Source organism: Enhydra lutris, unplaced genomic scaffold, assembly GCF_002288905.1.
Source record: "Enhydra lutris kenyoni isolate GAN:26980312 unplaced genomic scaffold, ASM228890v2 scaffoldscaffold96, whole genome shotgun sequence".
Classification (NCBI taxonomy): Eukaryota; Metazoa; Chordata; class Mammalia; order Carnivora; family Mustelidae; genus Enhydra; species Enhydra lutris.
The window spans coordinates 2,917,668-2,941,091 of record NW_019154180.1 but is presented as its reverse complement, the minus strand read 5'-3'; the positions used below and the strand labels follow the sequence as shown (position 1 = coordinate 2,941,091).

Here is a 23,424-nt window from a genome sequence, read left to right as displayed (position 1 = left end):
ATTTCAATTACAGAAAAAAAAAAAAAAAAGCGCGCCACAAAGGAAAGGCCTGGCTCTCGCAGCAAGCCCCCTGGCGGGCACTCATCGGCCTGGGGTCTCCCGGGCTCGATCTCCATGCCGGGCTCCAAGTGCACAAGGCAGGAGGGGTCCGGGAAGGAGGGAGGGAGAGCTTGCGGGAGGGAGAGCCCAGGGTCTTCCTTGGGCACAGCGGCCCCCAGTGCCCACCTGAGTAATGCAGGCACCCGTGAAGGCCACAATCACGGCCACCACGTTGACGGTCAGCTGGAACTGCAGGAATTTGGAGATGCTGTCATAGACGTTGCGGCCCCACATGACGGCCTTGACGATGCTGGTGAAGTTGTCATCGGTCAGGATGATGTCTGAGGCCTCCTTGGCCACGTCAGTCCCTGCGATGCCCTGGGGGGGGGTCACACACACAGTGTCCGTGGGCCCCTTCCCCAGCCGCCGTGACCACTCAACCCACCGGGGCCTGCTGCCCGACTTGGCTTCCAAACAAGGCTCGCCACCAGCTAGAAACAGATCTTATTACATCCGGCCGGACTTCCCACTCCAAGCGGCAGGTCGTCTCAGGGCGAGGGAAGGGGCTTTGCTGATAAGCAAAGAGGGGAGCTGCCACCAGGGCCACCAATGTGGCCTCACATTCAAGGCCTGGCCGCCACCGCATGGTCACTGACCAGGCTTCTGTCCAGGGTCAGTCTGCTACAGAAGGAGCTCCGGGAGGCCTGGGCGGGGGCGCCTTTGGCAACCCAGCTCGGGGCTCAGGGTGCCAGTGGGTGGCAGTTTGGTCACCTTCTGGGCCCCAGACTCTGGGAAGGACTGGCCTGGGCCCCTAGCGCCTGTCCACGGGCTACCGTCAGTGTGGCAGAGCACAAGTACTCTTTAGTGGTGGGGAAAGGGGCCACTGGATTTCCGCACAGCTCGCTGTAGAAGACTCTGGGGCCGGGGATGGCCACCTGAGCAGCAGGGCTGGGATTTACAGAGAGACACGAGGCCCTACCTGGTGTGCTAAGCCAGGTCGGTGCTGGGTGGCTTACCATGGCAAAGCCCACGTCTGCCTTTTTGAGGGCTGGCCCATCATTGGTGCCATCCCCTGTCACGGCCACCACCTGCCGCTGCTCGCCAGTGTTGCTGTCGATGATCCCTGGAATGCAGAGCGGGGCGTCTGTGCCCTGGGTTTCTGCCTGGGGGCTGGAACCAGTCAACCAATGCTGGTTGATTCCTGGTTGACTCGGGAAACCCTTCAAGACTGTGACTGGGCCAAGTGCCCCCAGTCCTCCGTGCTTTGGCCGCCTTCATGGTGAACTCCCTGGGCCTTGAGCAGCAGTCCTGCTCCCCTCCATCCCACCCTGGCCCACCACCTAGCGAAATGATACCCGGGGGTGGGACTGGGTGGAGGACAGGGGCTCAGCCCTCTGTGGCTTGGAGAATTGTCTCCCTTTCCTAGGCCTCAGTTTCCCCATCTGTTACAACGAGAGGCCATCCTCTACTGGCATCTTCCACTCATGCTGTTAGCCCAGAGAAGCCAAGGGGTGGGCCCTGGTATGTCAGCCGTCATTAGCCCCACTTCCCTGACGGGGAGACTGAGGTTCGGCACGTCCATAGCCCGGGACCCCACTTCCTAGGCAGGCCCTGGAGCTGGGCGTTGGGAGTCTGGGGGCCGACCACAGCCAGCCAGGGGCATGGCACCCCGTGTGGGGGAAGGGGCAGCGGCGGGCCAGCGTGGGCAAGCTCCATTACCTTTGACCAGAGTATGCTTGTCGGTGGGAGATGATCGGGCGAGGACCCTCAGCTTGGGCCACACCTTGTCCAGACGCTCCTGTTCTATCTGGGAGAGGGAAGCACATAGATGTTGCAACGCCTGGATTGGGGGTGCTGAGCAGAGGTGGGGGGAGAGATCGCCAGAACCCGGGACCGAGTGGGGAGGGCAGCAGGGCTGGGAACTACCTCGCCCTTCTCGTTGCGGATGCGCCGGTTGAACTCCTTCCCCTCCAGGCACAGGAAGTCCTCCCCAGGCTGGATGATGCCGCACTTGGCCGCAATGGCCCGGGCTGTGTTGATGTTGTCCCCGGTCACCATGCGGACTGTAATGCCAGCGCGCTGGCATTTGCGGATAGCTTCGGGGACCTGGAAGAGACAAGAGAGGTGGGTGTGGCCGTTGTAACAAGACACACCTGTGTCTAGGCTGTCCCTTCTCCATCCAGATGTGCAGCGCCCTCACCCAACCATGCTCCCTCTGAAGGGGACCTGTGGGGAAAGGGGGTTTGTCTGCTCTCCTGCCTGGTCCACACTGGGCCGAGCGCCTCCTTCCTTCTCTCAGCACCCCTCCCTACCCCTGGGTGCCCCCTCCATTGGGCTGGGCCCCAGGACCAGCAACGACTGGGACCCAGGCCCCAATACCTCCAGTAAGGGGCGCCTTTGGAGTCATGTGAAATGGAGACCCAGGGCTGCTGAGCCCTGTCAGCTCTGGAAGAATGAGAAAGGAACCTGTGTCCCCAGATACCCTGCCAGATGGCAAAGCTGATGGCAGGCCTGTCCCTTTGGGATCCTGACTTGGGGCAGGCTCCTGGCTATCAGCTGGCTCGTGGCCACACTCTGGGCCCCTCTCACTTGTCCCCCTTCCACCCTCCTCCTTCGCCCAATATAAACCCCGAGACGCTTAGAGCCATAGGTCTCACAGGATACGGTACTGTCCCTACTCGTTAGTGGACATGGAGCAAGTGGAGGGGGGCCGGCTGGGGGTGGTGGTCAGGGTCCTGGGAGTATGGGAACGCTGGCCTCTGGGGTCTGTGGCACATTCTGACACCCAGCCCCCTAGGAGCAGCACCGAACGCCAGCCAGGGGCCTGCAGCCATGCAGGGGTGTGGGGGGGCGGTGGCGAGCAGCTCTGTTCAGAAGGGAAAGGCCGCCAGGTCGGCGAAGGGCAACGCGGCTCTGCAACTCCGCTTCATTGTGCGGACGCAGGCCTCCTCCTCTGTGCCTCAGTTTCTTCCTGTCCCAGTGTTCTCCTAGGCTGCTCGCCACGCTGTCCCCCTTAGCTAGACCTGTCCCTCCGGCTGCTGCTTCCTCCCAGGCAGGCTTCCAGTCTCCTCGGAACACAGGGGTGCACCATCACCGACGGCCCACAGCCACCGTCCGGATGTAGCAAGCACTGACTTTTGAATCGACGGTCTTTGGTACTTGAGCCAGTGTGTGAATGCAGACCGTCTCTGGAAGGAGGGCCCAGAAGCTTCTCCTTGCTGTCGTCAGCAGCCCTAAGGGTGGCTCATGCACATTCATGTTTCCAGGCTAATCAGTGGGATCAGGGCGGCCCCTCCCTGCCTCACCCTCTTCCTGTGGGAAGATCCACTCCGGGGATCTCCCATCTTTATGGAGCAACAGGCCTCCCCACTGTTCCTTTGCTCTACGGCCTGTTCAGCTGCTGCCCGGTTTCTCCGTTCCCTCTGCAGAAGAGCTCTTGGTAAAGACATCTACACAGGTCAGCTTCCGGCCTAGACCCTTCCTCCATGTCCCTTTGAAGGCTCCTGCCTCCATCTGTCCTAGCTGTGCCCTCACATAAGGATGCTTCTGGAATCTCTCTCCTGCCAGGACCTTCCTTCCGCTTTGAGCACTCCACTCCTACTTGACGTCTCCATGGGGAGGTCCTGAGCCTCACTTGGCCCCAACCAAATCCTTGACCGAGGACTGCCCCTGCCCCTCAAACCTGTGTCCCCTCGGACTCCCAGCCCAGTGATGGGTCAGCCATCCACCCGCGTCTCTGAACCAGAGCCCTGGGAGTGGTGCCTGACTCTTCCCTCTCCCTCACCACTCCCTCCAGTCCATCAGTCCTGCGGGGGTCACAGCCGTCGAGGTTCTACTGGCGCCGTCTCTCACCTGCTGGAGGCAGAGCATGAGACAGGCCTAGAGGCCCCGGATGGGGGCAAGGGCGCGACGGTGAGGGAGATCACGTGTGCCGGGGATGTCTGATCTGGAGGACCCCGAGGCCCTGCCCTGGCCCACCTTTCCTGACCTTTCTGGACTCCAGCAGGAAGTAGTGTGTAGCAGGGAAGGCAGGAGAACGGGGCCATGCTGTGGAGGCCTGACGGGAAGAAGGGCTGCCCCTCCACCCGTCCAACAACCTGGGCTGCTCTTGAACGAGTGGGTGGCTACCTCGGGCCGCACGGGGTCCTCGATGCCCACGACGGCTATGCAGGTAAGGTCGCCCACAACCTCGTTTTCATTGTCCCAGTCGGGCTCCTGAGCAGCAGAGAAGTCCCGGTAGGCAATACATATGGTGCGGAGGCCGTCGCAAGCCATGGGCTCGATGATCTTCTTCACCATGTCGTCCCGGTCCCGAGGGCGAAAGCCGCGTAACTCACCATTGCCGTTTAAGATGTTGGTGCACCTGGGGTGGGGACACAGCAATGCGAGTTGGTGTGAGTGAGGCAAGGGGAGCTGGACCAACTGAGAGTCTGAGTCCTCCATCCTGTGTGGCAGGGAGGCTACTCCGGGAAGTTGTGTTCCTTCTCTCACTGTGTCTCTCTCTGTCAAATAAATAAATAAAATCTTTAAAAAAAACAAAGAAAATAAAACAGGTTTCTCTGTTTTTAAGCTGTCAGGTTTGTGGTCCTTGGTCCCGGGAGCCCCAGGAACTGGAAACTCACAGACTTGGGTAGGCGAGGAGAGCGCCTTTTTGCAGATTCACTCATGGAAGTCTCACAACATTCCCAGGAGAGAGGGAAGTATTCGTGTTGTGTCCGTGTAGGAGGGAACGGAGGCTCTGGCAGGGGAGTGACTTGACGTTCACATGCCAGCAAAGAGCAGAGCCAGGGCCCAACTACAGAAACCAGGCTTTTAGCCCGAGAAGAAGGGAAGCACGGAAAGAAGGTTGAGGCCTCCTGATCCAGCTGGGATGTGGATGGATGGCTTCAGGGAGGAGGTGGCCTTTGCCCTTGAGGAGTCTGTGCCTGGGCAGACTTTTGAGGGAGAACATTTGAGTCTTAGCAGGTGACTCGGCAGGAAGGGTGGACTTGGGGGGTGGGGTACTTGGAGGCTTTATTGGGATATAAGTCACAGAGCTGTGCCACCGTCACCACGGCCAATTTTAGAACATTTTCATTACCTCTAACAGAAACCCTATACAAGCGACACAAGAAATAAAGAGATAAACTGAACTTCATCGCTGGAAGACACTGGTGAATGTGGGGATGAATCAAGAGGGTAAAAAGAAAAAAAAATCCAATTGGCAAAGTGAAAAGACAGCCCCCGGGGTGAGAGTGGATATTTACAAACCAGGTGTGTTACAGACCGAGTGTCCGGCATAATCGAGAGCTCTTGCACCTCAGCATAAAAAACCCCAAAACAACGAAACAATAAAGATGAGCAGAGGAATAGCTTTTTCTCCAAACGGCCAGTGAGGGCATGGAAAGGTGCCAATATCACCGGTCGTCAGGGAAGTGCAGACACAAGCACCGGGAGACCCAAGTTCGCATCCACTGGGATGGCTGTAATAACGATCATCATATCGATAATAGTGATCGTAATTATCAACAGAGAATAATACATGTTGGTGGCTCCTGAGAAGGTAAAACTCTGTTCCCACAGGACCCAGCGCTTCTAGTCCTGGGAATAGGCCCATGAGCCCTGAAAACATATATTCATACAAAAACATGTCCACCCCTGTTCATGGTAGCGAGTGTCCACGACGGGCATATCCACGGAGAAAGGAGATGAGGGGCTGTCAGGGGCTGGGGAGGGGACGTGGGAGTGGCTGTTTAACAGGGACAGGGTTTCCTTTGGGGGAGTGATGGGAACATCCTGCAAGCGCCATGACAGTGCACGACTCTGGGAATATATTCTGTACATTTTAAAGCCATTAAAGCGGCCCATGTGACGTTCCGTCTACTTTACCGTGATAGTGACCCCGGCAGCCCGCATCGTGGGGCTGGCCACCAGCCCGCGGGGTGCCCGGCCCTAGACTGGCCCTCGGCGCCCGCTCACTTTTTCAGCAGGATCTCCGAGGCGCCCTTGCTGAAGAGGCGGAAGCCGCCGTCGGGCGTGCGGATGACTGTGCTCATGGACTTGCGCACGGAGTTGAAGGTGTAGACTTTGTAAAGCTTATCTTCTGGAATCTGCTCCCGCACAGGCTGGAAGTCCCGCTTCAGGTCCAGGACAAAACCCAGCAGAGCACACTCCGTCTTGTTGCCCACTTGGCGTGGGAGGGCACCTTCTTTCTCTGGAGGCTACGAGGCAAGGAGTAGCTGCATGGCACAACAGGGCCCGAGTCTACCCCAGACCGGGGTACCCTAGGCCCCCCCCGCCCCGGTCTGGCTGCAGCCACCTTGTCTCCAGGGAGCTGAGGACGGCTTCCATGGGGACTAGATGGGCAGGCTTCCCACCATGCACTGGGCTTGGAAGGGGTTTCTAGATGCTGCATGTTTCGCCCAGCAGCCAGCACAGGAGTCAACATCCCAGAGACCACTGTAGCTCTGCCACAGGTTCTCAGGAGAGCCGAGGGAGGCTCTGGGGACAGCTCCTGCTGCAATTTCGGGCCTGGCCCCTTCCTCCATCCCACCCCAGCTTGGCCCAGCCGGCTGCTCGCTCTCTGCTCACTAGTATTTTGGTGGTGTAGGCACTGTTGATGGAGATGGCGTGGACCAGCAGGTCAAGGATCTTGGGGGTCAGGGTACTGGGGGCTGGAACTTCTTTGTAGTGGGTGTCCCCGAGGTAGGACTGGACCACGGTCATACGGTTGGTGGTGAGTGTGCCCGTCTTGTCTGAGCAGATGGCAGTGGCATTGCCCATGGTCTCACAGGCATCCAGGTGGCGGACCAGGTTGTTGTCCCTCATCATTTTCTGTGAAGGGCACAGATAGGAGCTTGGGTAGCCAGCTGGCCTCGGAAAGGTTGGCCCACAGGATAGGGGAGCAAGAGGTCGTCAGCATGTCATGTGTGACTCTGTTCTGCCCCGCTGGCTTTCTGCGTGGCACTGACAGCCGGGGGCGGGGGGCTCAGATGGCTGGTGATGAGCTGGTGGGCTGACAGCAGTGCCTAAAGACATAGCTTGGACTGGCTGCAGGCTGGGAGGACTCTCATCAGATAGCCCAAGCAGTCAACACTGGGAGGCCACTCTCCCCAGAGCGCAAGTGGGGCCTCCCTGCTGCCCGGGACAAACCCTCTACCTGTAGCTTAACCTAACCTAACCTTAACCTTAACCTAACCCTCTCAGATCATCCCCAGTCTGTACTATCTTCCACCCACTGTCTCCCAGTGTCCTCAGCCCTCTCCTGATCACCCACTTCTGCACCCTCAAGTTCCTGCCCTCGTCCCACTGATGTCAGGTCTGTCCCACCGCACCTCCCCTTCCCCTGACTGATCCCAAACTTTCTCCAGTCCATGTCACGCCAAGCTGCTGAATGGCTTCCAAGTCTGCTTTCTGGGTCTGTATCCGGGCATCAGCGGGTTCTCATTGCAATTGCGTTTATTTTTATTACCTTGACGGAGTAAGCTAAGGAGATGGTGACAGCCAGAGGCAGGCCCTCCGGGACGGCCACAACCAGCACCGTGACACCGATAATGAAAAACTTCACGAAGTACTGCACGTAGACGGGCGTGCACTCGGCCAGCCACGCCCGGCCGTCCACGACGAAGGTCTCAATCACGAAGTAGAGGACCAGGATGATGACAGTGATGGCGGACATCACCAGTCCTGCGGGGGCGGAGGCGCAGGGGCCACAGGGGCCACAGGGGGTGGGGTTGGGATGGGGAGTGAGCGGGGTGAGGGAGGGAGAGAGCAAGAGCGAGAGAGGTGTAAGGGAGGCCGTCAGCTCCGGCTGACGCACCCCTCCCATGGCCCAGCCATGCGGAGGTCTGGAACCCACGCTCTCTGACTGGGGGCTGCTGTAGACCCTGATGGCCACGGCTGGCCCTGGCGGGTCCCCCGATGGCCTGGCCCACAGGACCCATAACAGCCCTTTCCCACTCCCGCTTGCTCTCTGCGGCCCCGCCTCGCTCGCACCCCATGGCGGCCGCACCTGCTTTCCCGATCTGCACGGCCAGCTTGGTGAGCTTGCCCTGCAGGACCGACTTCTCCTTCTTGGGCACGCTGGCTTTCTTCTTCTCCCGTTCCTCCATCTCCCCGCCCTCCGCGCTCTTCAGGGGCTGCATTTCCATGGCAACCGCCCCATCCTGCTTCTTAGCTGCACACGGAGGAAGCCCACAGCCGAAGTTAGGGCAGGGGGGGTGGGCAGCGACAAAGGAAAGCTGCGCTCCCTGAGAGGAAACAGGGCTGGAGGGGGGGTTCTCTGTTTTCTGAGTGTGACATAGCCCAGGGGCTCTCTCCTCTCCCTCCTGTCGCCAGCAGCCCAGGCCCTCCTGACCGGGGTGGGAGGCTCCGGCGCTGTCCTTGCTGGGGCAGATGTGGTTCTCCGGGGGCCTCCCAGGGGAAAGAAGACAGACACAAGCACGAGCAACTTGGGCACACAGACAGGGTGGCCGGTCCCATAAGGCCCCAAATCTTGATACCTGACAGCAGAGGCCTGGGGCCCTGGGAACGTTCCAGAACCTTGAGCTGACCCACTAGCTCACTGGTGTCTGTTCTCCCAGCAGCCTCTTGAGCGGGCACATTGACTTCCGTCAGGACCCCCGCTCACCATACACGACCCCTGTTCTCTCCTCACGGAGCCTTTGCTACTCTCCTCTAGCTGCCTCTCCACTTTCGGTCTGGAGCAGGTGGCCTGTCCATGCCCCACCTCGAGGGGGCACCCAACCCCACCACTCATCCTTCTCTGTCACTACCCCTGTCCCCACACAATGGAACTCTCGGTGCTCCTGACACCACCTCCGTATGCCTCCCGCCATGTCACGCTGTCAGCTGCTCCATAATGCTTCCGGTCTTCCCACCCGTGCCTTCTCCCCGTGGCTGCCTGAGACCACGGCCTCACGGTCCCCGGCCAGCGACGGCCCCTCTCCACCCCGGCCTGGGACCGTGGCCGTCAGGCTGACCCCCCGACCCAACCTTAGCTCTCCTCTGAAACTCCAGGTTCCTTGTCGGACCCTGTCTTGGTCTCTGGGTCCCCAGGTCCCACACGGCACCGGAGTCTTGCCCCTGGGTCTGTGTCTCTGAACTGTGACCTTGCTTCGGCCACCTTGGCTTCCCCAGTACCTGCGCCTGACCGTGGACAACCCCCGTCCCATCGCGGAGGCTCAGCGTCGACCAGGCTGAGGGGAAAATGGGCGTCAGATGGCCACCCATCACCCTGCCTCAAAGGTCCGGCTCAACTGGGACACCCACAGGCCTAAGCCTCAGTCGCCTGGCCAGGAAGCCAGCTCGCAGGCAATTCCCGTGGGCTTCTGGCCTCACTCAATTGCTCTCCGGGTGCTGCTCCCGGAAGTGAAGCGGGCGGCCCCCCACCCTGGGCCCCACCCTGGGCCCCACCCTGCGCCGCCCCACCCTGCGCGCAGGGCGCGCGTTACCTTTGGTCTGGCTACTCTCCGTCGCCCCGTCCTGCTGCTTGCCTACAACGGAAGAGGAACAACAGACACGAAGCCTTGAGAACATCCGTGTGGTCCTGGCACACACACACGGGACGACGGGGCACAGGGACACAGTGAGGAAGGCTCAGGGCCCCCTATTATCCTCTGATGCCCCATCACCACCTCTCGGGAAATGGGCTTCCTGACTGAGGCCCCAGCCCTCCAGTGAACGCCCCCCACCCTGTGCCAGCCCCGGACAAACTGTGGGCCATGTGTGACCCGGCAATGGGAGGCTTCTAGAAAGCCTACCACCACGTGGAGCTGGAGCCGCCAGCTGTCTCATCCCAGCTCTGCCACCTTGAGCAGGGCCCCCAAGCTTCGATGTGCACTTGCCCCCAAGAAGCAGCCCAAGCGCTTTACCTCGGGGTCCCAGCGGCTAGCTCTATGAGTGCTTTGGAGGGACAAAGCAGCGAGACTCTGGAAACCTGCCAGCTTCAGGTGCCCGCCTGGCACCTGGGTGCTGGGCACCTAGCCCTGGAGGAAGCGACAGGGTGTGGGACGCGCTGGGTCCCAGGTGGACCTGTGGGGGTGGCCGTCCGTGAACCGGCAGGGTGGCCGCCTCAAAGCCTGCAGCCGGGTGCTGGGGACTGGGGCAGTGAGTGGCTTCCAAGGCCAAGATGGAGAATGCTGGTGGGGAGTTTGCCCACACCCAGCTGGGCTGCGTTGGAGGTTGGGCCCTCTGTGAGGGTGGGGAGGTTCCGAAGGGAAGGAGATTTCTGGGGGCAGAGGAGATGCCTGTAGACACACGGTGACCATACAGCGCAGTGAGGAGTTGTTGTTGAAAACTCTGGGGCCGTGAGGGCCCACAGAAAGGTCAGAGGCTGCAGACAGGACCCAGGGAGGCCTCTAGAGGAGGGAGCGGGTGTGGGATGAGCACGATAGGAAGAGGAAGACAGAAGCCAAGGGAGGGGAGGAGGGGCAGTAGGACATCCCAAGCAGAAGGGTGACTAGGAGTCAAGGCCGAAAGGCAAGAAGCCGGTCGGAGGGGAGCAGGTGGGCCAGGAGCGCTGGGCTGATAGACAAAGTCGAGAGGCAGCGAAGGTGAGGGCGCGGGCCAGGGAAACGCACTGGGAGTGGCCGCTGGAGTGGCTAAGCCTTGGACTGAGACCTTGATGGGGAATTGTGGGTGCTGCTGCCCCTTCCCAGACCCTGGCCAGCTCTGCTTCCCTCCTGGGCCCCCGTCAGAGTTCCCCTCCTCCAGGAAGCCTGCTGGTGAAGGTGCTTGGCCTAGGGGAGCTGATGGAGAGGGGGCAGAGGAGCCAGAGCCAGGGCGGGAGCTGGGGTCCCTGGGGTCCCTGGGGCCCCTTGGGGGGTTTTGTCAAGGTCGGAGAGGAGGGGCCCAGAACTCAGTCCTGAAGACCACCAATATTTGAGGGACAGAGCTGGCGGGGGGGAGCCCATGAAGGAGGGGAGAAGGAGCACCCTGCCAACCAGCCATCACGGTGTCAATGGAGGGACCCCAGGCAGTGAGCTCGGCTTCCCGGGACGGAGGGTGGGGACTCCAGCCCAGCCCCAGCAGAGGCCCAGGGCTGACTGCCCTACGCGCTTGCCTGCCGTGGGCAGCAACTAGGCTGAGCCCTGCAGGGAGAAGAGGCTTGGTGTGGCAAAGGTGGGCAGGGCCCATGGGAGCTTCTAGGCAATGGCTGGTCATCTGTCTCCTCTCTCACTGCCTCCAGGAGCAGGGCAGCCTAGGGCTGGGGACACCAGCACATCCTTCCTTGCTGACTTGCCCCTTTGTTGCCTGTTTTCTGGCTCTGGGGGCCCTAACTGACTGAGCGGGCCTGGTGGCCACAGGCTTCCAGCATGTGCTCTCCCCACACATGTGCGGGTTCTTCGTACTTCTTGTGGGCCCGAGTGAATTCTCTTCAAGGCACACATCTAGAAACTTCCGCTCCCCACCTGGTTTGACTGCAGGAGCAGCCTGAGGGGAAACCGAGGTTAGAGCAAGGTGAGTTGTAAGCTGGTGCCCGTCCTAATCAAAGAAGATGGTGGGGTCCTGACTCTGGGACTGGGACTCTGGCGTGGCAGTGGCACTGAGGACGGCCATGCCTGGGGCACATAGCAATGGTGAGAGGAGGCAGCAGGATGGCCATGTCCTGGGGAAGGCTTCTGGGGAGTCCAGTCCATTCTGCTTGGGAACCTTCTACCTCTGGCTGTATGACCCCCTTTTCCCTGGCTGCCATGTTGGTGGGGGCCCTTAGCACCTTACTGGTGGCGCCCTCCCAAGCCAAGGTGGCTGGCCCCTGTCCCTCCAACCCCATCCCTGCCCAGCCAGGGCACTTCCCCCACCCTGGCACACACTTCCGAAAGCCTTCGGGGAATAGCTGCCTTTACACAGAACTGGGGAGCCTGCCGACCTGCTGGCTCTGGGGCAATGACCCCAGGAGAGGGGTCCCCAAAAGGAATCAGAAGAGCGGGTATTACCTCCCACCCCTGAGGGCTGGCTCTCCCTGGAGCTGGAGTAGGGGATTAGGCCAGCAAGATATAAAGGAAGAAAGAGCAGGCTGCAGAGACAGCTGGCACTGGGAACTGGAGGTCACCGCTTCCTTACCTTTCTTATCCTTCTTCTCCTCTTCTTCTCCACCGGCTCCAAGCAAGGTAAAGATGATGCCTGTCTGGGAGTTCACACCAACGGCAGTCACCACCATTCTTCCAGAACCTTCCATGACATGAGTACCTGGCAACACAGGGGAACCAGGACAGAGATTTACTCTGCTGGTAGGAGGCATGCTGAACACCTACAGGTTCTCTCGCAGGAATCCCAGAAGCAGGGACTCAGCGTTTGGAGGCCCCTGGGGGCTATGTTGACTCTAAGACTGGGCTGAAGCCTCATCCCTGGCTCAGAGGGGACCTGGAGGCCCCACAGGAGCAGCTGCTTTGCCCAGAGGCCTAAGATGAGGTCCTCTCAGGGCCCACCTGGGGCCTCCACCCTCTCAGTCCTGCTTCACACTGCATTTGCCACAGGGATAAACCCCAGGCTAAGCCCAAACCTTCTGGAAAGGAAACGCTAACCCCACTGGCTCTTCTTGAGTGTTTGGGCTGGGGAGGAGCACAGCACTGTGCTGACCCAGAGCCAGGCCTCGTCTCTGGGGGCTGTGGTCAGGAGATCAGGGGCTCTTCAGGGCTGGGAGCACCCCCTTCCTGTCCCAGTGGCTGGAGCTGCCCCATCATGCCTCCCACAGTCTGCTCTGGCCCCTTTTGGGGACAGGGCAAAATCTTCAGACTCTTCGACCGGAAGGGCTACTCAGGAGGCCCCAGTTGAGGGGGTGGCCGGCCCAGGTGGCCTCCAAGGCCGTGCAGCGCTGAGCTGGTCCGGGAGGCAGCCTGGCCGGTGCCCGGAGGCCTCACCTGAGAGCAGCATAGGGTCTTTGTCCGCTGATTTGCGCACGTGGTCCGACTCGCCGGTCAGGGAGCTCTCGTCGATCTTGAGGTCGTTGCCTTGGATGAGCACGCCGTCGGCAGGCAGCAGGTCTCCTAGGGCCAGCCGGGCAGCCGGAACCACAGGCTGGGTGTGGATCCAGGCGGCCCCCTCCCTGCTGCCTCCCCCCTGCCCCAGGGGAGGTCTCGAACCCAGTGTGTGGGGCCCGCTTCTCTCAGTCTCCTCCTTTCTGGGGAAGACTCACCCAACCCAGCCCCGTCGTCCTGCCCTTCTGAGGCTCTGTCTCCAGCTTGAACTCAGCCCCTGCACCCCCACAGGTGAAGGCCCACGTGCTCCTTGGTGGGGGGTGGGGGGGGCGGGGGAAGGCCCACCCTGGAGGCACTCACCGTACTTGACCTGTGCAATGTCCCCCACCACCAGGGCGGCCACGGGGACCTGCAGCAGCTGGCCATCCCGGATGACTGAGAACCGCTGCTCCTGCTCGATGCGGCTCTGCAGGCCCCGGAACTGCCTCTCCTTGCTCCAGTCGTTGAAGGCTGTGACCAGCACCACGCAGCTGACCGACAGCAGGATGGCGGCTCCCTCGATCCAGCCGGCCTCGGCCTCCCCTTCATCTTCCGCCCCGGCTGACACGTTCCCACATGCTGTGCCAGAGGACGGCAGGGAAGGATGGGGTGCCGGGAGAGTCATGCTCTGGTCCCTTGGCTCAGGTCCCGGCCCTGCCCTCCCGTCGGGCCCCCTCTCCCCGCTCACCTTCGCTCTCCTCTCCCGGCGGCGCATAGAAGGAAAGGCCCAAGGAGACGACGGCGGCCACTTCCAGGATGATGAGGGTCACGTCCTGCAGGGCCTCCCACACCAGCTGCAGGAAGGTCTTAGGTTGCTTGGGGGGGATGAAGTTCTGCCCGTAGATCTGCCTGCGCTTCTCCAAGTCGTTGGCATTGTTGGCCAGGCCTGGGGGGTGCAGGAATGGAGAGCAGGGACTTGGAAGAAGGATGGGTGAGACCAGCAGCACGAGGCCCTGCCCATTCCTGCCCCGCTCGCCCACAGCGCCCAGCCCTGGCTCCGGCCCGAGAGCTCCTGGAAGGCGGACCGGCCCTGGCCTGGTGCCGCGGTCCTTTCCACAAACTCTGAGGGCATGTATGTGTGAGTGTGGGCACTCCAGCTGCCCGAACACAACAAACAATGGTGTGGGGCCCCTAGTGGGCCCGAGGACCAGATCCTCCCCTCATAGGCCCGGGGATGTGGATGGGACAGAGATGTGGGGAGCGGACAGAGGGGACCCAGCTGGGCCTGGGATGGGAACAGCCAAGGCTTTCCCAGGGGTGCAGGGCTTGGTAAGAGACTGGGATGGAGGGAACGGGGGTGCTGTGAGTGGGCCGACGTGTTCATACCAACCCTCCAGGGTTCAGAGGAGGAAAGGGCCTCGTACCCATGAGTCAGAACTCTTATTGGCAGCCCAGGACTCCTGTGCTGTCCTGGGCACTCAACTCCAGGCCAGGATGGCAGGAGCCTCACAGAGGCTAAGCCACCCAGAGGGGGGCACAGCCAAACTACATGTGCTGGACACAGAGTGTTTATCATCTGACCCGATCTGGGGGAGGCTGGGCTCCAGCCGCCCAAAGACCTTGTCTGTTTCTCCCACGCTGCTGAGCATGGACCTGGCACCCATGGCACATCCCATCCCTGCCCTTCACTGTGTCCCGCAGCTCAGAGCACCTACTGCCTTCTATGGGACTGCACATGTGGCAGGTGGGAACATCTATAAGGCTAATGGGACTGTCAGTGATTCGTGCTGATGCCACGGTGTCCCCTGGCCACCAGGCGGAGGACGAGAAGGGTCAAGGATGACAAAGCCAGTCCCAGTGGGGACCCCTTGTGGCCGGAGCAGATAATGCATGGTGGAGGAGGGCTTGAGGGGCTGAGAGGGGCCTGATCTAGACTTTCAGAGCGCTGGGAGGCCCCTCCACATCCCAGACAAGCTACTGTGTTGGGGCTGGGATGGAGGACTCAGAATCAACACCCGCAAAGGGGTGAGCTCTGGCATTTGGAAGCTGGGCCCTTACCTTACTTTCCATTCTTGGGACACTCCACTTTCTACCCACGCCTGCACTGAGTCTTCTGGGCCTCTCTGCCTCTAGAGCTACCAGAAACTTCCATGTGGGACTGACATCCACGTCACCTCCTCCCAAGGCCAGATACCCACTAGGCCACCTTCCCCTGAGGTAAGCAGATGGGATACAGCCCCCTGGGCCTGCCCGGCAAGTGTCCAGCCCCACACTGACACCTAGTGGACAGATGGCTGCTTACAGTTCCCAGTCCTGAGGAGTTGTGACTCCTTCGGCCTCCTGAGGGGGCAGGGAGCAACCAGCAGGGCAGATGGGGGTGGGGGTCCCCACCCTATGAGGTGCTCCCAGCTGGCTTGGGAAGGCACACGGGACCTGGCCCCCAGGTGACCTGAAAGCAAGGAAGTGCTAAGTGGGATGCAGAAGACCTTGGGAGGAAGGACGGTGGGTGTCCACTGGGCGGGGACATATGACTTTGGGGGAGGGGCAGGGTGGGACCCCCCGCTGAGGCACAAGGCCTGACAAGAGCCTGGAATCTCCCCAGCTGGTGACGATCACACGCTGTGCCCCCCACCTAGCAGAGCCGCAGCTGTCCCTGCCCTTCTTCCCTTTCCAACGGGGTGTCTGGGAGAAGATCAGGACCTCGGCTCCTAGGGGCTGGGGTTCTAGCTGAGGGCCTGTGCCCCACTCCTGACTGAGGCCTGTGTCTTTAAGCTACAAGACATATGACATGTGGGGTAAGTACTAGGGAGGCACTATGAACCCTGGCTCTCCTAGACCCCCAGGATATCCATGATCCCAGCCTGAGAAAGGGCACGGGTCCCCATGGCCCCGTAAGTCTGCATCCTGCCTACCTCGCCCGGCATGGCTTATCCCCTACAGAAGCCAGGACCTTGGGGCCCCTTCCCCAGGAGCAAGCTTGCTCCAGTCCCTCCTCCCTCCCCTTCCCTCCCTCTCTCCCTCCCACCGTCAGCCTGTTCCTTGGCCTTGAGCTGCCCTTGATGCTCTACCAATGCTTCTCTCTCCCTTGCTCTACACCAGCCCAAGGCTGTGGTCTTCCTGCCGGGCTCAGGGGTCCTGGCAGCTGCTCAGGTGCTCACGTGGGCACCAGAAGGCAGGCGCAGCCCCTCTCATTCTAAGCATGTGCCTGACCAGCAGGCCCCCAACGGTGGCCCAGGGCCAGAGCACTGGGGCGGGGGCCGGCTGGTTGGCATAGACACAGATGAGCGCCCTACCCAGAGCTGAGGCCAGATGCCATCGGAATTGGATTAGGCCCACATCGTGTGGTTCCTGCATAATCTGCCCTCTCCTTTCCATGACTGCTGGTAAAGGCCAGACAGGGGAAGGGCTGGGACCCGGGTCCCTCCAGGGGGCTTACCACTGAGCTTGGCCCAAGACCCAGGTTCCCTGGCTTCTGGAATCCTCTTGGATAGTGACAAAGGCTGAGTCCATTGATGTGCTTATGGCCAGGAACGGCTGGAATCTCCTCCCCCGGTACACCACGCACCGCCCTAGACTCACCGCCTTCCCCAAAGCACCAATCTGCCAGCACACCTTGACAGGGCATTGATGTGGGGGCCTGGGGATGTAGTTTTGGGAGGGGCCCAAAGCCGAGGCCACTGTGCCTGGGCAGGAGTGGGGACATCTGGAGGAGCATTCCGGGGCCAAGGCAGCAGGTGTGGTGGGGGCTGGGGCTCCCGGGCTTGGGGATGGGAGGGGTCGTCATCACAGTGCTCATGCTTCATGTTGGAGATCAGGCCTGGCTGGATCCCTCTGCTGCAGCCAGGCCGCCCACCTGGGCGCTTGCCCTTCTCCATGCCTCCCCTCCACAGGCACCAGGCAAGCTCCGGAGAGCGCTGTGGCAGAATCAGGCAGGTTCCCAGGGGCCTTGACATTTTAAATATTTAACAAGGCCTGACAGGCAGAGGAAAGAGCTGCCAGCTGAAGCCCATCTGCTTCCTTTTATCTGGGAGAGGCCATAGCCCTTGCGGCTAAATGGCCCTCCACCCCAGCCTCCCCCCTAGCCCCAAATCCTGGTTGGGAGGGGTAAGGAGGAGGGAAGGAGAGAGATCCCTCTGGCCCTGAGCCAAGCCATCTGCCCCGGTAACACAACACACCAGGCTGGATCCCTTTAGAGCACAAGCAAGAGAGATCCAGGCGGCCCTGGGAAGGCCACTGAGGCTGGAAGTTCCTGGCCTGGCTGGGTGGGAACACTCTCACCCGGCCCTTGGGCCCACCATGTCCTGGGTGGGCCATCTCTGCCCCCTGCTCCAGCCCATGTGGCCCCACAGATGGATAGGGCCAGGGAGCAGGGGACGAGGATGACCAGGGCCTGGGGTAGACAAAGGTGTGACAGCTGCGATCGATCAGCGGTGGCAAACAGGCGTGGCACTGGGTTGGGATGGCCCTAGCAGTCCTGCCAGGGAGGAGCCAGCCACGGCAGAAAAACACTGGAACTCCTGGAGTCTGGGGCCAAACCTGGCTCCTGGGGGTCCCAGCCTCCCGGCAGACCGGGCAGGCAGGGCTGGGAAAGGCTGGTGCGGGGCAGGCCAGAGCTTGGCCTCCAGAGCAGGGGGAAAAGGGCTCCAGGGTAGCGGCAGGGACCCAAGATGGCCACTGGGCCTCTGCCTCTGGAACCTTCTAGAGGAGGTTCCTCAGCCTCCTTAAGCTCCCTGCACCAGCTCCTCTCAGATCCATACTGCCTCAGGCTTGCCTTTCTATGGGATGGCCGGCGGCCAGCAGCAACTGTGCTCAGCACTCTGCTCCACTCGTTTTCCAGAGACATCCCCCCTACACCCCTGCCTCTTCCTGTGCCCCTTAACTGGACATAGGGCTGAGCACACAGGGCACCTGGGACATACAGACAGGGGCCCTGTCTTCCTCCTCCTCTGCGCTGGGAGGCTGTCCCACCCCATTTCAGAAGAGCTTCTGGGGTTCCAGCTGGGGGCCCAGCCCGCATGCGCATGCCGACATCGTGCTGTCCTCTTCCTTCCCCTTCTCTGTTGCTCGATGGCTGTTTAATCCAAAGAGGCGACAGCAAGGAGCTGCTGATTACGGAGGGGCTCAGGCCACAGCTCCTCGAGGACCCCCGGTGCGCAGAGGATGACCTCCTCGCCCCACACAGAGCATCTCTTGCTGGGGGGTGGGGTGGGGTACAGTTGCTACGGGAGGGCACAGTCAGGGTCAGGAGCGCCACCTTGGCCAGGCCTGCCCTGGGGAGGGGGTACAGAACATCTTCAGGATGCCCCTTGAAGACAGGGGCGGGGGTGTCAGATGGCCCATGGCCCTATGTCCCTGGCACAGACGCGGCCTGCGCTGGGGCTCTGCTGGCAGTCTTACCCTCTGTGGGCGAGGTCTTCAGCCTCCTGCAAAGCCCACTGACATCCCCGTAGGCTTCTTGGACCTTCTGCAGTGCTTCAGCCCCTCGGAGCTCCATGAGGGAACGCAGCTCAGCCAGGGTACACCCGAAGCCACCTGCTTGGGGGGCCTCCCGCTGTTGCTGGGGTTTGGGGTGGAACTCGATGGAACTGTTGGCCATGTCGCCCATCCTGCCTGTTGTGCTGGGAGGACAGGGTGCCCGACCTCTTCACAGGTGTATTAGGGGCAGGCGGCCGCCAGGCGTCCCAAGGTCTGGGTGAAGTGTTGTGGAGGGAGCTGTGGTGGGGACGTGGCTGAACACGGACACCTGGAGAGAGGTGAGAAGCCAGGGGTGAAGTTGAGACAAAACTGAGGTCCACTCTTCCAGAATTCTCTGCAGATCTGCACTCAGCCTGAGCCATGAGTTGCTGATTGCAAAATTTGCCTCCGAGGCTGGGCTGGTGGCCCTCATGCCCTGCCAGGCCCACCTGGCAGGCCAACCCCTGGTCCTTCCCGGCATGAACACCCAAGGCAGGAGGACTTGCCTAGGTGGGGCAGGAGGAAGCCTTAGTGTCTCCCAGAAGTGGTCCGCAGCCACCTCTCAATCCGTCTAGGAATCCCCACTGAAGCAGAAGTGATGTGTTGGGGTTGAACGGTGGCACAGGTTGGGGGGGGGGTTATCCGTGCCACAATTCTCCCCATGTCTCTGCCCCACCTTGAGTGAAAGCTTGTCCACTCCATCACACTCCCTGCTCTTGTCTGATTAGGACTGGCCCACCATGGCAGGTAGAAATCCCCTACAGTGGTGGTGGCAGCGGTCTTCTGGCTCAGCCTCTGTGGCTCACAGTTTCAGGCTTGGGGCTGTGTGGGGTCTGGGAAGCAGGCCAAGCCACCATGGACAGGGCCAGCTGGGAGCCAGGTCAAGGCTTAGTGTGCAGGGTGTCTCTGCTGCCCTGAGGGTGCCTGGGGGGCTGGGGTAAGAAAGGTGGGGTGGCCTGGAGGGAGGGAGTAAGGAGGGAGAAGGAGGGCGGGAGTGGGAAGGGAGAGGGGGAATAGGGAGGAGGAGAGAAAGGGAGTAGAAAGGGAGAGGTGGTGGACAGGGCACATAGGAGAAAGTGGGAAGCAGCGACAGGTCACCGGTGACTCCCCATCACCCTGTGCCACAGCACGCAGCCATCCGCTCCCCTCCATAGCCTTCTGCCCCCCCATGATGACGGATTCATAGGACCATTTCCATATGCCTACAACCCCGAGGGGCCTCGGGACACATGGGGGCCTCAGTTCCTTTGGATGCTGGCTCCGTGTTGTCAAGAAAAAGCACCTACCTGTGAGGTCTGGGACGCAGAGAGGCAGCCCAGAAAATGACCACCCACAGTGGTCAACATTCTTTAAGTTTGGGAACCTAAGTGTTAATCCTCCAGACTCTTTCCCCATGGAGCAGCCTTCATGGCTGGAAGATGTGGGAACAAAATGGCAGACAAGAGAACACGCTGTCCTCTCCACTCCCACGCATCTTCCCACAGCCCGTCCTTCCAGTTTGCCATCTGACAAATCCTTACTGAGCATCTACTATGTGCCCGCACTGGCCGTCTGTCCTGGGGACAGAGAGGTGACAGGACTGAATGGATTCTTGTGCTCTCTGCCTGGGACACGGGTCCCCAGCGGAGGAAGGAGTTGACAAAGAAAATGGTTTCACTGCGGGGGAGGCGGTGGCCAGGGAAGGCCTCTTGGAAGGTGCACATTGAGAGAAGAGAGCCTGATGCTAGCGAGAAGGCAGGTAAAGGGACAGGTCGGAGGGAGCCAGGGGTTGCAGATCCCGTGGGGCCACCAGTGACACGGGCCATCACGGAGCACAGGGCTGCCAGGTAGGGACAGACTGGAGGGGCAGAAGCCGGGACAGTGCTCCTGCTGGGCACACCTTTCTCTGACCCTGGGTGCCGCTGCCATGTCTCTCCCTTCCCAACGCAATGACCTGGGGGAACCAGCAGTGCTGGGTCCGCATCCCCAGCGGAGGGGACAGGGTCTGGTTCATCTGTGCAGGCACTGGTTTCAGCCCACCAAGAGGCACAGGTTGCTCTGGGAGAAGGCCCCAGGCCAACAGGGCCGCTGAGAGAAGACCAACCAATGGGTTGTGTGAGGTGTGAGCCCTGGCAGGGCTAGGGGTAGGGGGGCATTTAGCAAGAATGTGTGGCAATTGTCCCTGAGCCGAATCCCAATGCTGTCAGCCCAGGAGGTGGATGCCCCCTCCCAGGCTGAGGCAATGGCCACGCTCACCCCAGGCTCCGATGCATCTAACAGGGAGGCCACTGGCCTACGTTCCACACCTTCCACTCGGGCCCCAGGGCCCCAGGGGCCAGCTAGGTGCCTGCGTGGCCCCACAGAGCTGCCTAGGGACTCCCTGGGGCTCTTTCGAGAAGCGACGCCAGATGAATGATTTTGTTCCTTTTTGGAACCCTTTTAGCTTTCTGACCTCTATACCCACTTGGAGAAGACTCGGTTGGAAGGTGCCCAGCCCCACCCGGATGGCATTCGAGGGCTCCGGGGGGTGACAGAGGAAAAGATCCAGAGGTGGGTGGGCTCAGGGGCAGATGCTGGTGGAGCTCACACCGTCATCACCTGCTCATGCCCGAGGCACAGCCCTCTCATCCCCTACGCCCCCCACAAACAGGGCTCCCTGAAGGTGAGTTCTGTCCTCCCCTCCTGGGCCCTACTGTGGCCCCAGCGCGGCCCTGCCCTCGATTAAGCAACAGCAGTGGCCCAGACAGCCACACAGGTTCCTTGAACTGCTCCGAATTGCTGTGCTGTCATCACTGGGCCTACTGGGCCTGTGGTGACTCATGGTAAGGGAACCAGGCAGAGAGACGAAGCCTGACCTTCTGTGGGACGCAGGGCGCTCCTGCCCTCACCACTTCCTGTCAGCCGGCGCTGCTGTCCCTCTGAGTTTTGGTATCCCCTGGCACCCCACCCGCCGCTGGGGGCACTCCCTCGCCCTCAGCCCCCCAACCCCCACTGCCAAGCAGGCCCCAGCTCTCCATCTCCCACCTCATCGGTTTCCCTCCTGTCGGACAGCTTGTCACCACCCTGCTCTGGGTCACCGCTTCTCCTGGCTCCCGCACTGCCACTCTCGCTGCCTCCAAGCTGCACTGGCTTCTGGAAAGCCCCACACCCTGTTTCCGCCGGGACCTCACACTGGCGTACCCGTGGCACCACCCGCCCTGCCCCAGTGCATGGCCCGGCCAGCCCCCTGCGCTCCGGACGCACCCTGCCCTGCATGGCCTTCTGTCCCCGCTCTACCTGATGACCTCTGACAAATCTGAGCGGCAGTTCAAGCAGAACATTCTCCACAGAGCCTCTGCCAAAATTGATCGCTGATGAGTCTGTAATCCGGCCCCTGTCCCTATCCCACTCTGCTCAGCATCGCAGTAACCTGTGAGCGTGTCTTCCCTGCTCTTGGGGTCGCAAGCTTTTTGAGACAGGCGGTTATTGAACTGGCAGGAAGTCCATTACACGGTCAGCCCTGGGCAGGGACGGGCCCTGGAGGAGTCAGTGAACAGGGGCCTTTTATGGGGGATTGCCATCCTGAAGAGCACGAGGGAGGGCAAGGGGACGAGGCGCGAGAATGCCTTGACCCCCAGCAGGTCACTCTCAGTGTGCCCAGGGGCTCCACCCAGGTCTGGGCGTGGGGGTCCCCTCTCGGGGAACACTGTGCTTATGCTAATCTTCCTCGTCTTCATTCACTCTATAGGCAACAAGGCAGACAGGAGCCATCAGTTAAATCAGTCTGTCTTGCGTGACTGTTGGCTGCTGTAGAGACCAAATGGCATATACTATTCTGGGTTCTCTTTAAGCCTGGGCAATTGCCTCCCTCATTCTGAATAAGGACAGTAGCCATCACTGGAATGGCCAAGAACAGAAGTGACCGGGCCTATCAGTTCTGCAGGCCTGACAGAGACTTTCTGGCCTGGGCTGACTGCCTAGAACGGTTTGTAGGCACTAAAAGTGAAGGGAACGTACCATTTTGGTACTCTTTCATCTTTCAGACCTTAATTGGCTTAATTGAATTGCAAACCTCCTCAGAGACGGACTCGTGCCTCCTGATATTTGCTCTCTCCTGGCACAAGGCTAGTGTACAGATCTGTGGTAGGTTCCCTGGCCTGCCTCACTCCTGCCCTGTGACTTTCAGGCCTGTCACACAACTGCCACCCTGACGCCTCCTGTCCCCAGGCCCCGAGACTCGCATGGATCTGATGGGAAACCCAGGAGTCTTCATCCCTCACTGCAACTCATAAGCAAGGGGGCAAGAACATAGCTTTCCATTTCACAGATGTAGATACTGAGGCTCAGGGAGGCTCAATGATCCCAGACCTCCTGGCCCTCCTTGCCGTGTTCCTGAGGAGAGTCATGACACTGGTAGCAACTAAGCCCCTTGGCTGCCAGGAGAGAGAAGACTTGTGCTCCCCCAGGGGGCCTGGTCCCATGCTACCCAGCCGCCTCCTCCATGTGGGTGGCCCACCCTCACCTTTATGGAAGGGACAAGGAATAGGGAATGAAATCCCACGAGTCACAGGGGGCGATGTGTTAGAATTCAGCCCGTTACCAAAGGTGGCAGCCCGGTCCCCTTGTAGCCAGTGCTCACTGCCACCAGTGTGCAGTTGCTGGGGTCAGAGTGGGCATGTGTCCCTAGGATGGACGCAGCATGGCTGGCAGCACCGACTAGAAGCCGGGAAGTCCCAGCATCTGCGTCACTCCCAAGTCACAGTGCTCTCAGCCCTGGGGTCAGCAAACTGGTGACAAGAACATTCCCCTTGCGCTTGTCCAACGCAAGCCAGCAGAGCCAAGTCACACCTGAGGTGGGGTCAGAGGGTGAGAGATGTGGGCCCGAGGGCCCACGTGGGCACGTGCCCTCCACCCCAGCCCTCCTTGAGGCACACTGCCCGTTGCTAGCTCCTGACAGACCCACCGAGAAGGGATGCCTTCCAGAAGGATCCATAGCTCAGCAACGTGACTTGCTGTGGGGATTTCTTGAAAAAAAGAGCAAAAGCCACCCCCCCTAACCAACCGGAGGCTGGCCCAGATGTGGGCTGTGGCCACCCAG

General features: G+C 60.8%; 1 protein-coding gene across 6 annotated transcripts in view; it reads right to left on the bottom strand.

Annotated features, from left to right (window-relative positions):
- The window catches only part of LOC111139156 (ATPase plasma membrane Ca2+ transporting 3), a 39,432-nt gene extending 20,913 nt beyond the window's left edge, over positions 1-18,519 (bottom strand). For 2 of the 6 annotated variants that reach the window (XM_022491314.1, XM_022491318.1), the window contains exons 1-15: positions 18,312-18,519; positions 13,663-13,860; positions 13,296-13,553; positions 12,879-13,004; positions 12,061-12,207; positions 9,471-9,512; positions 8,030-8,194; positions 7,490-7,704; positions 6,610-6,852; positions 5,998-6,239; positions 4,168-4,402; positions 1,966-2,145; positions 1,759-1,846; positions 1,056-1,162; positions 226-417 (exon numbers count right to left, since the gene is read on the bottom strand). In XM_022491314.1, the coding sequence (XP_022347022.1) occupies positions 226-417; positions 1,056-1,162; positions 1,759-1,846; positions 1,966-2,145; positions 4,168-4,402; positions 5,998-6,239; positions 6,610-6,852; positions 7,490-7,704; positions 8,030-8,194; positions 9,471-9,512; positions 12,061-12,207; positions 12,879-13,004; positions 13,296-13,553; positions 13,663-13,860; positions 18,312-18,519 (2,646 nt within the window). The remainder of the gene's footprint in view (positions 1-225; positions 418-1,055; positions 1,163-1,758; positions 1,847-1,965; positions 2,146-4,167; positions 4,403-5,997; positions 6,240-6,609; positions 6,853-7,489; positions 7,705-8,029; positions 8,195-9,470; positions 9,513-12,060; positions 12,208-12,878; positions 13,005-13,295; positions 13,554-13,662; positions 13,861-18,311) is intronic. The other 4 variants (XM_022491315.1, XM_022491319.1, XM_022491317.1 and 1 more) reach the window with 2 other exon arrangements.
- Between the last annotated feature and the right edge of the window lie 4,905 nt (positions 18,520-23,424).